Here is a 13604-nt window from a genome sequence, read left to right on the forward strand (position 1 = left end):
TGCTTCTGGTAAACAACTTCACTGATAGAGCTTTTTGATTGTGTCTGAACTATCACGGCTTCGTATTTGTGTTTAGAAAGAGTTTCCAGTCTTCAAACTAATCAACTAAATGCATTGAACCTTTTGGTGGACTTTAATAAGCAGACCACCCGTTAGACTCTTATGATTCAGCTTAATTAATGATGTGCAATTAAGATACCTCCCCCTCATTTTGGCGGGAGCCGAAAGTTAATGAGACCAACTCAGTTCAAGAGCCTGAAAGCATGGAAAATGACAAGTGTATGTGGGAGGAATATGTGCTTTTGCGCACACTTGAGGCATGCTGTTTGTTTGCCTTTGAACTTGACACGTAAATAGCCTCCACTGTGCAATAAACTCCGTCCTAAAGCGCGGTTTATGTTTGTTCAGTATGGAGTAATGCGTTTGAGGTCACCTTCTGACCAACTGATCTGTGTATATGGCCATGACGTCAATCTTTAATAGTCAATTAAAAGTATTTATTTTAATGTTTCAAGATTATTTATTTTTCCTAGTTCCCGTTAAGGCACGATTTATTGCCTAACCCAAATCTCTTTTAATCACTTTAAATAAATGAGATGAAAAAAATGCAGTGCTGACAAATATCTTTATTACCACATATTAGATATTTCTATTAAAAAAATAAGCACTATGTGCAGGTTGCAAAATAAACTACAATACATGTGAAATATAAATAAATTCCAGTCAGTAGCGGGCATAATTATTTCTGTCCATCAAGTTTCTTCTACTTAACGAGTTCAGGGTTGTAGGGGGATGAGGCTATCACAAGGTAGAGGCTGGGTACATCCTGGACAGGCTGCCAGTCTGACACAGAGTCTTACATTTATATATACAGACAATTTAGAATCATAAAGCCCAACCCACGCGTTTTTGGACTGTGGGAGGAAACCAGAGTACTTGGTGAGAACCTACGCAGCCACACTCAAACTTCACACAGAGAAGGGCCCACTATGCTAGAGGAAAGGGGGGGAGGGGGGATTTTTTTTAAAAAACAAAGGGTGGTAAGTGAAGCAAGCCATAAGGAAAACACAATACAACCAGCAGAACAAGTAAACAACACGAGCAAAGCAACTGAAACTATACATGGAAAAAAACCAGAAAGCAGAAGTTAACACAACTGGAACCAGTTCCTCCTTTGAATGTGATAAAAACAAGAAAATTGACTACTTTGAAGATTCTTTATTTTGACAGATGTTTTAAAAATCTAAGATGCGTTGCCACAAGAGCCAGAAATGTGAAAAGTGTTAGATATACACCAGCATACAAAGCTGAATTTTTGGTGAAAGTTTTACTTGCACTTTGTGATAACGACAGTCAGTTAAAAGCCAACTGCTCTAAAAGAAGCAGATAAAATCTTGCATTTAAGAGGTCAGAATGTTACCCTACTTACTACCCTAGTTCTTGAATTGTACTGTAGTCACAGGTGTTTTAAACTTTCTCTTATAGCTCATTTCTGTTCTGCATTTGCACCCATTCCCTCTTCAGCAACATTGCGCTGCCACCAGTTGCTGGTTTCAGTGGGATGTTGCACTGCTATAGCAACCACTATTGACACAGTTTGAGAATCTATGGAATGGATCAGTATGATTACAGGGAGGAAAAATCTTTTTTTTTTTAAATAATATTTTAAAATAATGTCAACAAACTTTTCTACCCTTTTTAAATCAAATTTAGTCTATATACCTACAGTGGTGTCAAAAGTGTTTCCCCCCTTCCTGATTTAATATTTTTTGTCATGTTTCAGATCTTGAAACATTTAAATATTAGACAAAGATAACATGAGTAAACACAAAATGCAGTTTCTAAAAGAAGGTGTTTATTATTAGGGAGCGAAACCAAATCTACATGGGCCTGTGTGAAAAAGTTATTGTCCCCTAAACCTAGTAACTGGTTGGGCCACCCTTAGTAGCAACAACTGCATCAAGTGTTTGCAGTAATTGGCAATGAGACTTTTACAGTGCTATAGAGGGATTTTGGCCCACTAATCTTTGCGAAATTGTTGTAATTCAACCATACTGGAGCAGGAACTGCCTTTTTAAGGTCGTGCCACAGCATCTCAATCAGATTCAAGTCAGGACTTTGCCTAGGCCACTCCAAAGCCATATAGAGGTGGACTTGCTGGTGCGTTTTGGATAATTGTCCTGCTTCAGAACCCAAGTGCGCTTAGGCTTGAGGTCACAAAAAGATGGCTGGACATTCTGCTTCAGGATGATTTAGTAGATGGCAGAATTCTTGGTTTCATTTATCACAGCAAATCTTCCAGACCCTGAGGCAGCAAAAAGGCCTAAAACCATATTTTACTGTTGCTATGATATTCCTTTTCATAAATGCGGTGTTGCTTTTAGACAGATGTAATGGGACACAGACCTTCCAAAATCTTTAACTTTTGCCTCATCAGTCCACAGAGTATTTTCCCAAAAGTCTTGGGGATCATCGAGATATTTTCTGGCAAAAGTTCCTTTTGCTCTGCAGAGGTATCTTCTTGGAACTTTGCCATGCAGGCCATTTTTTCCCAGTCTCTTTCTTATGGTGGAGTCATGAACTCTGACCATAACTGAGGTAAGCGAGGCCTGATGTTCTCTGGATGTTGTTCTGTGGTCTTTTGTCAACTCTTGGACGAGCCATCACTCAATCCAACAGATGCGCTCTTGGGGTAAATTTGGTTGGCCACCCACTCCCACTAATGGCGATCCTATTTAAGTGATTTTCTGATTGAGAACAGGTGTGGCAATAATCAGGCCTGGGTTTGGCAGGAGAAATTGAACTCAGCTTTTCAAAGTTATGATACACCACACTTATTCCCCTGAATAATAAAAACCTTGATTTAGGAACTTCATTTTGTCTCTATTTGTGTTTAAATTTGATGATCTGAAATATTTAAGTGTGACAAACATGCTTCTAGAAAACTTTGTGAACCAGGTCATTAGATTAGTTTTAGAGTAAATATTATTCATGGTATTTGATCGGTTTTCATTGTAATGATTTCCATTTTACAAATGTTTAGTTCATTAAATAAACCCATGCTGAGCCACTTTTTGAAAATAATCACTTAAAAATCTTCAGAAGCTGTTTACTATATCACGTATGAGAAGCACAGAGAGACTACCACGGTGTCCCATGAAATGCAGGGCTTTTTTTCTTTCAGATTATTTGAGTGTCTTAGAATTTAATTTTAATAAACAAAATGAGCATTTTTTTTAAAAACTTTTTTTCACTTCTTAATCGTTCATGAACATCTCTCTGTCTTCTGCACAGTCCCCACTCTTGGGAGAGGAAATGAAGGAATAATGTTTTTCCTTTTCCTCTAAAGTCCCCTTACAAAGGGTCTTCCCCTTACACTGGTGGTGCAGCTGCAACTCCCAGGAGTGAATGTGTATGACTCCATAAACACGTAGCAGAGTTCATGTTGAGAAAGTCCATCCCAGTATTGTAAACGGTTGCACACTAAAAGGAAAAGCACTGAGGAACAGCCATTCAGTTGTATGGTGTCTCCGGTGCAGTGGATCCAGGACAAAGCTGCTTGGCCGGCACTGAGCAGCACTCAGAGCTCAGGGAGGATGATAGGAAGTGTACACGGCAAGCCAAGTCATCCAGGAAATCCTTTTGTAACTTTGCTATTGCTTGAGAAAGCACAACGGGCAGCGACTGCACACATTGAAGGATGGAGTCCAGTTTCTCTTCCAGAGCCACAATCCTACTGTCCAGCTCACCACTTCGATGCTGCAGCTCTGATACCAGATCGTACATCATGTTCTGAGTCTGAAATCATCACCAACATGCTGAGGTCACTTTCAAGTATCAGGAGATAAGCAAGTCAGGGTTTCTCACTGTTTAGATTATTATAAAAGTCATAAAATGCAGAAAAGATAATGAAAAAGAGGCAAAATGTGGTTCATACTGGATAAAAATTACAATTCCTTGTGTCAAATTACTCTCAGCATCAGTCAGAGGGTAAAATTTCCTATTATATATTAGTAAAACTGTGGGAAATAAAAACATTTTTATTAGAAAATAACAAAAATACTGCACAAACCTTTGCAAGATCAGCAACTGTATTGGCCTGGTCAGTTAATTTCCTTTGCTCCATTTTCACTCGTCGCAGTCTAAAGTTGTAAACCAAAACCATATTCACATTTGTGCTACAATAATATAAATGCAACGTGCAGTAAATCCTAATTCACACAATCCAGAGCCACAAATTAAACTGTAACAGCATTTACTGAAACCCCTGATGGTGGCATAACGATACCTACTGGTGGATGGCTTGCAAGAATTTACGCTGATGGTGGCGTACTCTGGCATGGTCAATCTTCTTGACCAGCTTTGTGTTTTTGTAAATGAGCCATGTCTCTCTCAACACATTTGCTGCTGTGTTCTTAATCTGTGGAAGTATGTCAATGGAAAGGCAAAACAGAAATGTAGAGACATAAATGAAGCTTAAGTCAAACAGAAACTAAAATGAGCCTGAGTACTATAGGAAAGTCTTGAGCAATCCCTCATTTCTTTATGTTTTTCTGTGAAAACCTGCACGGAAATGCAGTGTTTAAAGAATAAACAGAGTTTGTACATTTCTAATGACCTGAAAAGTCAACATTTAGTATGACAATGCTAATTCTACAACAGAGATTAAACTGGCTTTAGGCAAACTTTCTCACATCTTCTTTGAGAATCTTTTAGAAATATTTCTCCAGGCCTCTTGACAGACTTTTAAACCTCTCCTTTAGATGTTGGCTGCTTTTTGTTATCAAGATGATCCCACACTGTTTCAATAATGTTGAGGTCCAGGCTCTGAGGAGGCCAAAGTATGATATTGTTCCACTTCTATTGTTCATTTTTTTTAGTGCATTTGTATTGTGTTTGGGATCATTGTCATGCTGAAAAATGAATCACATGCTTTCCAGATAGTATCAAAATCGGATGGTACTTTTCTGCCTTTCATAATTCAATCAGTTTTAACAAGACTGCTGGCTGAATTGCAGCCACAAGCCATGACAGAGCCTCAACCATGCTTAACAGATGGCTGTGGACACTCACTGTTGTACCTCTCTACTGACCTCTGCTGAATATATCGATGACACTTTAAATCAAAAATTTCAAATTTGGGTTAATCACTCCATAAAATCTGTTTCCACTGATTTTTAGTCCAGTTCTTGTTAAATTTGTTACACTTCAGTCTTTTCTCCTCATTTCTCTTCCTCAAGAAAGACTTCTACGGGTAGCTGCAATTAACCCCCTTTCTACTGAGATCATTTCTGATGAGGCTTCACTTAAAAGTAGATGATTAGATGATAGGCTAGATGAATATCACCTGAGCTCTTTCCTAGATTTTTGCCCTATTTCTTAAAGACATTGCTTTGAGATACATTTCATCTGTTAGTTTTGTTTTTTAGGCCTACCACTTGTTCTTTTGTTATCCCAAAAACTTAAGTTCACACTTCATACCATGCTAAGACATGACAAATTTTCAGTAATCGCCTTGTTGGGATTGTTGGGAATCACCTCGTTGGAGCAACTTTAAAAAAAATCAAATTGGAGGAAATTGAGGGTGGCTCAAGACTTTTGCGCAGTATGGTTAAAAAAGAGAAAGTGCTGTTACTTTTAAGACTGATCATGTAGTCTTAATATTAAAAAATAAAGTCCAATCACTGCATGTGTAAGAACACACCTTTTTGTAGATTTGGGTATCCATCATAAAGTTGTGGACATGTTTCTCAGCTCTGGTGAGTTCTGATTTTCTTGCGACAACGGCCACGACTAAGGCTGTACAACCTGCTCCCTGATGAGAAGAAGAGCAGTGTTAGCATGACTGTGTTATTAGTTAGTAGTTAGCTAGTCTAAAAACCACACCAATCATTCACGTAGGCCAGGATTTTAAAGGATTTTTAAACAGAGATTTAATTGGGGTTATTCAGAAAAAAAAAATCACTGTGAGTGATTTGCATATCTGCCTCTTCTCTACATGTGCACTGTGTTGGTATAAAACTCACCATAATTCCAGTTAACAGACAAACCCCTTTTCCACAGTAGGTGTGAGGGACCATGTCCCCATAGCCGATGGACAGGAAGGTAATGGAGATGAGCCACATTGCTCCAAGGAAAGTGCTGGTTACTTCCTGTGCATCGTGATACCTATTTAAACATGACACCTGTCTGTAAAAGCAGTTTATGTTAAAGCTGGAGAGACTACCCTTGATTTAAGTTTCTTTCATTTTTATCCAGCATTTGTTTAACGCTGAAAATCTTCTTGATGATTTTTAAGTAACACATTTTTTTTTTTATAAAAACCTTTAAGATACCTTTCACAAACACGCACTGTCCACGCAGCAATGATCCAACAGGACACACTGAAGACTAGCAGCACTGTGCCAGGACAGATGGTCATTAGGGTCTTCATGACAAAACGAGTGTCAAAGTTGATCTTATTGAGCGCACCGATGCTGCGAGAGGAAGCGTCTGTGAACAGCTTGCTGTGCAGCAGCATGACCCGGCCAATCAGGTAGAGGCGAAGGAACATCGGCACAGAGAGGATGATGTCTACGTCGGCGTACGCCACCGATGCTGCATAGCTGAAGGCCAGTCGAGTCATCCAGGTGAACACGTATTTCCCTGGGATTGGATGAATGGCACAGATGAGGAGCTCCAACACGATGAAGACAAGTCGCTCAAAAGTCATTGCTATCCTCCAATCGTCAGCCCCGTTGTCCACCATGAAGAGCTGTTGAAGAAAAGTAGCAACATTTCTAGACCGTGAATATGAAAGAATAATGAGTGATGAACTCGTTTTGTTGGGATTACAGTTTTTTGTTTTGTTTTCTTAATTTGGATAATTCTGACGAGATGAAAATGAATGTTTTATCTTCTGGTGTTTCTCAAAGAGACAATTTTAAATATATTTTTGGGGGTATTTTAACTTTTATCGTTATAGGATAGTGGAGAGAAGAGCTTGGATAAAGACACGTAGTAAATGGCCTCAGGGCAGATTTCAGGTATGTGGGTTGTCTGCTCAACCCCTTGAGCTAAACCAATGCTCCAATTCAGGGGGTTTTAAGACTAGTTTCCTTACTTCACGTGAATTATCTGATCCAAATGATAACGCAGCTCATGTTGGCAAAGTCATGGTTTGTTTCTTCATACCTCGATTTCCCTTGCATGGTACATCACAATGAGTCCCAGCAGAATAGCAGTAGAAATGCTGATCAGGCCTTTTAGAACATATGAATACATGGATTCCTGTAAATGGTAGAGACAATGACACAAAACTATTAAACTAATAAAAAGAAGACTATCTGTGAGTAAAACTGTTTAGGGGGCCCTCAAAGTTAAAACTTTTAATGGCACTATGTTGACGCCGCTTTCATTTGTTTGTTGAAACACATTTATTTGGAGACACTAGTGTTTCTGCTCTGAGTGTACCTTGGTGTAAAATCCCCTTGACAGCTCCGTCTCGATGACCATGACAATAATGCCAAACATCCCACAGACCAAGGCGTAGTCGCTCAGTTGTTTGCGCTTCCCAAACAGAGCTCTCCTCTGACCCAGCCTGTAGCTGATGTCCTTGGTCTTCTTCGGTGGTGTGCTACCTTCCTCGCCGTTGGTCTTACTGGAGTCTTCTCGGATGACTTTGGAAAAGGCGTCCTCCAGGATGGCACTGTGAAGAAGCTGGATTGGCTGCTGGCCTGAAGGAAGATCTGAAAAACTAGATCTCAAAGTGCCGTGGCTGCTCAGGGGTCGGACTGCATCCCCGTTAAGTATGCCACTGCTTTGTAAGGCTTCGGGAGGCGGAGGAGTGCGTTTAGGAAGGGAGACTTTAGACCCCTGAGAGACTGTCTGCAAAATAAAATAAGACTGTCAACAACAAGCATGTAATATATCTGAAAGCATGTTACAGTGTATGGTTCAGTTAGAATTGGCATGGTATGGAAACACACAGGTTACCTAAACCTACTTTTGATGGTTCCAATTTAAGTATGAAAACTAAACGTTTAAAGCAGCCGAATCAAAACATGCACCTGACTTTGTCGCTGTCTTGTTTTCTCATCCATTAAATCTTGAATCTCTAGGGAACTATACTGACTGATGGAGAAAGATGTGACACTTTTGTTGCCGACTGGTGTAGACGATCTTTTTATTTGGCTTGTCAGGGGGTCGTGAGGGTGGTGGTGGCACTTGAAGATGGTGGACGGATCTCCAGATGTTTGATCGCTTGCGATCAGGCAGTGGAACTCTTGCTTTCGCTGTTGCTGAACTAACAGCGGCTCTTTACCGAAAAGGTCTCTCCAGTTGACATCTGCACCAGCAGCAGGATGGGGCTGCTTTTGGAGTTTTTGTTTACACTCGACTGAGTCTAGAGGAATGTTGAACAAATTTGTTGCTTGGCTGCTGTCTTTCAGTTTATAATGATTGCAGGGCTGTTCTTTTCGACCTTCTTGGTTAGTGCACTGAGGCATGAAATGATCTTTGAGACGGTTTGTTGCAGGATTCAAAAGCTCACTTTGGTTTGTTTGCTGTGGTAAAACCTGGCAAGTAGTTGAAATGTGGCTGCTGGGAGAGAAAGGCTGAACATGTGGTGAACATAAAAGGCTTCTCTTAGCTGTTACCCTGGGAAGGCAGTCTTGGACCATGTCCTGTTTTGACTGTGGCTGAAAACTAGAGGCATCAGGACCGGGACATCCACATCTGTCATTGTGGTTTGGATGTCCCACACTGGTGCCTGCTCTTTCTGCTGAGGGCGACTCATCTCCTGCGTTGCCAACATGGCCACAAAGGAGCAGCCAGTCCTCATCGCTTAGCTGCGATATGGTTAGGTTTCGAGTTTTGAGTGGCGACATCTGGGCTGAACCTCTTGGAGGGCCGAGTCCATTGCATGTTTCATGGGGTGAAGATGAGACACAGCACTGACTTTTCTCCTGTGGGGTCAAAGGTGTCTCAACCGAGGTTCCTCTGTATGGATCATGCTTCCCCTCAGGGGTCTTTATGGGAGGGGATGGGCATCCTGAGGTACAATGCTCATGGTCACCTTCATGGAAGACTTCACCTGTTGAGTCAAGGCGCCGCGTTGCATTGGTGGGTTTAACCAGAATCAGCCTCATGGCATCAATGCAGGGCTGAAATGACACCATACACTGATCATTTTTGAAATGTCACCAAGAAATGAAACAAAGATCCTGAAATATAACTGAAAACATTTACACTGATCACTTTGGTTTATTTATTTATTTTCCCCCACAAAGTTCAAGAAGTGGTGAAAAGACTCAACTGCAGAAGGAGTTCATACATTCAAACATTATTGATAATGCAGGAAGACAGATATGATGGATGTATGGGTGGATGGACAGATGAAGAGGGATATATCAATGTGAACATGATTTGAATGTTGCAAGTGGTCAGACTTACTTATACAGTCATGTTAATTAATTACCCCCTTACTGCTTGCATAGCAATTGGAAAGTAAGTCACAGAAAGATGCTTTTAATCAAATCCAGTTAATTAACTCATCAGTAAGTGTGAGCACCTCTATAAAAGCAGATGTTTTGGCAGGTTGTTGGTCTGGAGTATTCAGGTGTGTGTTGACAGAACATTATAATCTACAGTCTTGTGCCAAAGGTCAGACTGCGCAATGCGCAGGCCTCAGTTAGCATGTTAAATGTTACAGCAGAGGTGTCAAACATCGTGCTTGGGGGCTAGAATCAGCCTTGCAATGACTTCAATCTGGTCCACTGGATGGCTTTGGAAAATCAAAAATGTACGTTTTATAAATACAGGACAGTCTGGGTAGGGATGTACTAAAAATATTTTTGTAATTTTACAATTTTATCATGTAGGAAAACTGAGATGTACTGTTGAAAATGCACTTCTTTATCTTATATTAAACATGTCAGGGATAAGATGTGTAGTTAAACGTCTTTACACCAACAGAAAGTGAAAGTTTCTCTCATCCGGCCCACTTAAGATCAAAGTGGGGCTGTATGTGGGCCTCAGTGTAAAATGAGTTTGACAGTTTCCCTGCGTTAGAGTGCACAATTAGAAAAAACTGAACAAGCGTAGCTTTTTTGAAAGTTTCAGACTTCTGGAGAAAAGTCTTTTGGACAGACGAGACCGAAGTAGACATGTTTAGCCATAATGTACGGCACCACAATTGGAGACAAACAAATACAGCATACCAACACAAACACCTCACACCAACTGTCAAACATGCTGGTGGAGGGGTGACAAACGGGACAAATTCTGTCTCACAGAAACAGCAGCGTTCAGAGGACGGTGATCACAAGCACAGCAGCAAATCTACAAAAAATAAAAGAATCAAGATTTTGCAATGCACCGGTCAATATCCAGACCTCAACCCAACTGAAATGCTGTCAAGGGATCTTAAGAGAACACAGTGAAAACAAATGAAGGCAAACCTCAATGAAGTGACTCAACAATGTAAAGAATTATGGGTTTACAATTCCTCCACAGCGATGTGAGAGACTCATAAATGATTACTTCAAATTATTTCAGCTGAAGGTGGTTCTGCACTACAAAGTATACAACCACGGAGAAATAACTAAAGCTGTCAAATTAATGTGGCAAGTTTCACATTGTATACAACTGAGTGGTTGTGAAAAATTACAGCATAGTAATACTAGAGTAAGGTGTAAATAATCAATCCTGAAGTACCATAGGCTACTTAAGTAGATGAACTTTCCACAAACAAAGAAATCGATACCGACTGACTCTAGAAATAAGATGTTTCACAACTCTTCTTTCATTTAGGAATCCTTAGCTTTAATGAGGCCATTTGTTCAGCATGAAAGGAAAAAAAGTTCATCAAAAATAAATCTTCAAATTCAGTCTAATAGATTTTTTTAAACTTATTGCTTTTTAAAATAATTATTCAAGGCAATCTGACACTAGATTAAAAAAAAAACATGTTCAGTCACAGGTTTGTGTTTTTTCTAAGATTCTGTCACAAGCAGATGTGAACCCCCGCTCATGTTTATTTACCGCGCATCAAAATCAGAAAGCCTCAGATAACAGACTCACACACTACATTACACTATAGCTATATAACTACAGATATAGATTCGGAGTTACATTAGTATCTTTAAAGGTTTGGTTTTCTCTTTTTTTCCTCCTTTTACAGGGTTGAATTTTAGTTGTAGAAGAAGTTAGACCATTTCAAAATTTTAAGGATATGATTTTGTTGATTAATTGAATAAAATCTAAATTCACAATACAAAAATGTGCATATCCATCCAGCCAACTATCCATCAACAGACTCAATCAAATGGTAGACCCTTAAATAAACCTCTGAATATATAATAAATAGTCACTTATAAACAAAAGGCATCTACAACAGCTTACCTTTACCTCCTTTATGACTTCAGCCAGTCATTTCCAGGAGAGCACTTAGTGCACAAGTGCTCCTTACCGTCTTCTTCCATACGTTACTTTTTTTCCAGACTTGAAGAAGCAGGTTACAGACGGAAAGTGCTCCTGATTTGCAGAACACAAGTGTTAAGAAGAAAAGGAGCAGTCAGAGTGGGTGTTGGACACGGCTTCCCTCCTCCCGGTACAAACACTCGATAAAGGAGCTTTAGAGACGCTTTCCTTTGAAAGTAATGATTAGAATTCAACACGAAGAAAGGAAAGGGCAGCAGCAGCTGGCCTGGTAAAGGGTTGCCAAGCAAAGACACAGAGTGGGAGGGTGCAGCAACAGGTTAGAGAAAAAAATCTGGAACATCAGACTGGCGTGTTAAGGCGGAACATCACACATATAGCTCAAAGACATTAAATGGGAGTGGGCTGCTGGGTTGACAGGGGAAAACAAAAAGGAAATTGTAGCTTTCAATGCAGAGCGGAATATAAAAGGTCAGTTGAAGTTGTCATTGAAGCTCTTTGGTTCAAAGGCCTTCGCACGTTCTCTTATCTCGTCCACCAGAAGAGCCTGCAGAACAAAAGTGCCCATTTTTAAATCTGGTTCTGAATCAATTGAGCTAGCGAGGGCGACGTCTCATCAATGGGGCATGAAAAGATCTAAGAAATGAAACTGCGTGAGCAATTTTATAATAAAAGTATATTTATATACATGTGGAGATGTGTAACGTCCAAATTTACTTGGCAGGAGTGGTGTTGCTTTCTGACCTTGTTCCTCTCCGGTGTTGCTTATAGACATTGATGTTGTATTTGTATGTAGCCTATCATGTTTGTATTTAGAAATAAAAACCTGCAAAGTTTTGATAATTCTCAATGTGAAGAATTTGCCATTCATAAGCACACACAACATTGCCCAAAAAATGTATTTATTACAGTCTGTGGGAGAGCTATGTGCGAAAATCCCATTCCCCCAATATAAATACGCATTATAGTTTATATAATACTTATATTTGGGTAGCTTCAGCTCTGTTTTATCTGCGCTTACTGTCCATCCACCTGGCATCAGACGAACTCTGGCCTGCTGCCTCAGCAGCTCAGCGTGAATGTTGCTGTGCTGGAGAAAACCTTTGTGACTGCAGGAGCGCTGCTTGCTGTCACAGGCCAAATAAATGGCCGCCACAGTCATCTGAAAGCAACAACTGATACATGGACACAGTTGCATGAAAAGTATTTTCTCCCTTCCCGAGTTCTTATTTTTTCCATATTTGTCAAACTTAAGATTTTAATATTAGACAAAGATAACCTGAATACATTCAAAGTGCAGTCTTTAAATGACGATTTCATTTAAGGGTAAAAAGGTTATCCAAACCTACCTAAGGTAATTTCCCCTAAACTTAATAACTGGTTGTGCCATCTTCAGCAGCAAGAACTCCAATCAAGTGATTGGCAATGAACCATTCACATCACTGTGGAGGAATTTTGGCCCACTCGTCTTTGCAGAATTGTTTAAATTCAGGCACATTGGACGATTTCCAACCATGAAAATCCTCCATGGTCTTTTAAGGTCTTGCCAAAGCGCTTCCGTCTGATTTAAGTCACCACCACCATGGTGGTTTTATGTTCTTTTTAGAAAATGCTGTGTTAGCTTTATGTCAGATGTAGCGGGACTCTAACCTTCCAAAAAGTTCAACTTTTGTCTCGTCAGACCACACAACATTTTTCCAAAAGTCTCGGGGATGATCCAGATGTTTTCTGGCAAGTGTGAGATGAAACTTTGTGTTCTTTTCGGTCAGCAGTGGTTTTCTCCTTGAACTCTCCCGTGGATGTCATGTTTGCCCAGTCTGTTTCTTATTGTTGAATCATGAACTCCGACCTTAACTAAGTCTTTGCAATTCTTTCCAGACAAGTCCATGACAGTGACTTTGTTTCTCAGGGGTTTCCTTAGATCAGAGGTGGTGAACTCCAGGCCTCAAGGGCTGGTGTCCTGCAGGTTTTAGATATCACCCTGGGTCACCACACCTGAATCAAATGATTAGTTCATTACCAGGCCTCTGGAGAACTTCAAGACATGTTGAGGAGGTAACTTAGCCATTTAAATCTGCTGTGTTGGATCAAGGACACATCTGAAACCTGCAGGACACTGGCCCTTGAGAGTTTCCCCACCCCTGCATTAGATCTCATGGCATGATGTGTTGATTTTTGACCTTTTT

The 13604-nt window shown here is 40.1% G+C and overlaps 1 protein-coding gene across 3 annotated transcripts; it reads right to left on the reverse strand.

Annotated features, from left to right (window-relative positions):
- Positions 1-624: 624 nt before the first annotated feature.
- kcnn1b (potassium intermediate/small conductance calcium-activated channel, subfamily N, member 1b) lies at positions 625-11690 on the reverse strand. Of its 3 annotated transcripts, XM_040032981.1 has the most exons (10): positions 11383-11690; positions 8049-9143; positions 7453-7866; positions 7174-7269; positions 6336-6754; positions 6027-6189; positions 5705-5815; positions 4293-4420; positions 4073-4142; positions 625-3798 (listed from the first exon to the last, which is right to left on the reverse strand). In XM_040032981.1, exons 2-10 carry the CDS (start codon positions 9126-9128, stop codon positions 3514-3516), a joined length of 2766 nt encoding a protein of 921 aa, XP_039888915.1. In that variant the 5' UTR covers positions 9129-9143; positions 11383-11690; the 3' UTR covers positions 625-3513. The 3 variants fall into 3 exon arrangements, with proteins under 3 accessions (XP_039888915.1, XP_039888907.1, XP_039888899.1); XM_040032973.1 differs by having other exon boundaries at positions 6027-6168; positions 8049-11690; XM_040032965.1 differs by having other exon boundaries at positions 8049-11690.
- Positions 11691-13604: the final 1914 nt, after the last annotated feature.

Source organism: Simochromis diagramma, unplaced genomic scaffold (assembly GCF_900408965.1).
Source record: "Simochromis diagramma unplaced genomic scaffold, fSimDia1.1 OVJJ01000334.1, whole genome shotgun sequence".
Taxonomy (NCBI): domain Eukaryota; kingdom Metazoa; phylum Chordata; class Actinopteri; order Cichliformes; family Cichlidae; genus Simochromis; species Simochromis diagramma.

What these genes read in the sequence shown, in the direction of transcription:
- kcnn1b (XM_040032965.1), bottom strand. Translation starts at nt 9,158, where the DNA reads ATGGTGTCATTTCAGCCCTGCATTGATGCCATGAGGCTGATTCTGGTT. An exon ending in ACCATGCAAGGGAAATCGAG is followed by an intron (nt 6,755 to 7,173) that starts GTATGAAGAAAC and finishes TTTCTTCAACAG; the next exon opens with CTCTTCATGGTGGACAACGG. An exon ending in ACAGTGCGTGTTTGTGAAAG is followed by an intron (nt 6,190 to 6,335) that starts GTATCTTAAAGG and finishes CTGCTTTTACAG; the next exon opens with ACAGGTGTCATGTTTAAATA.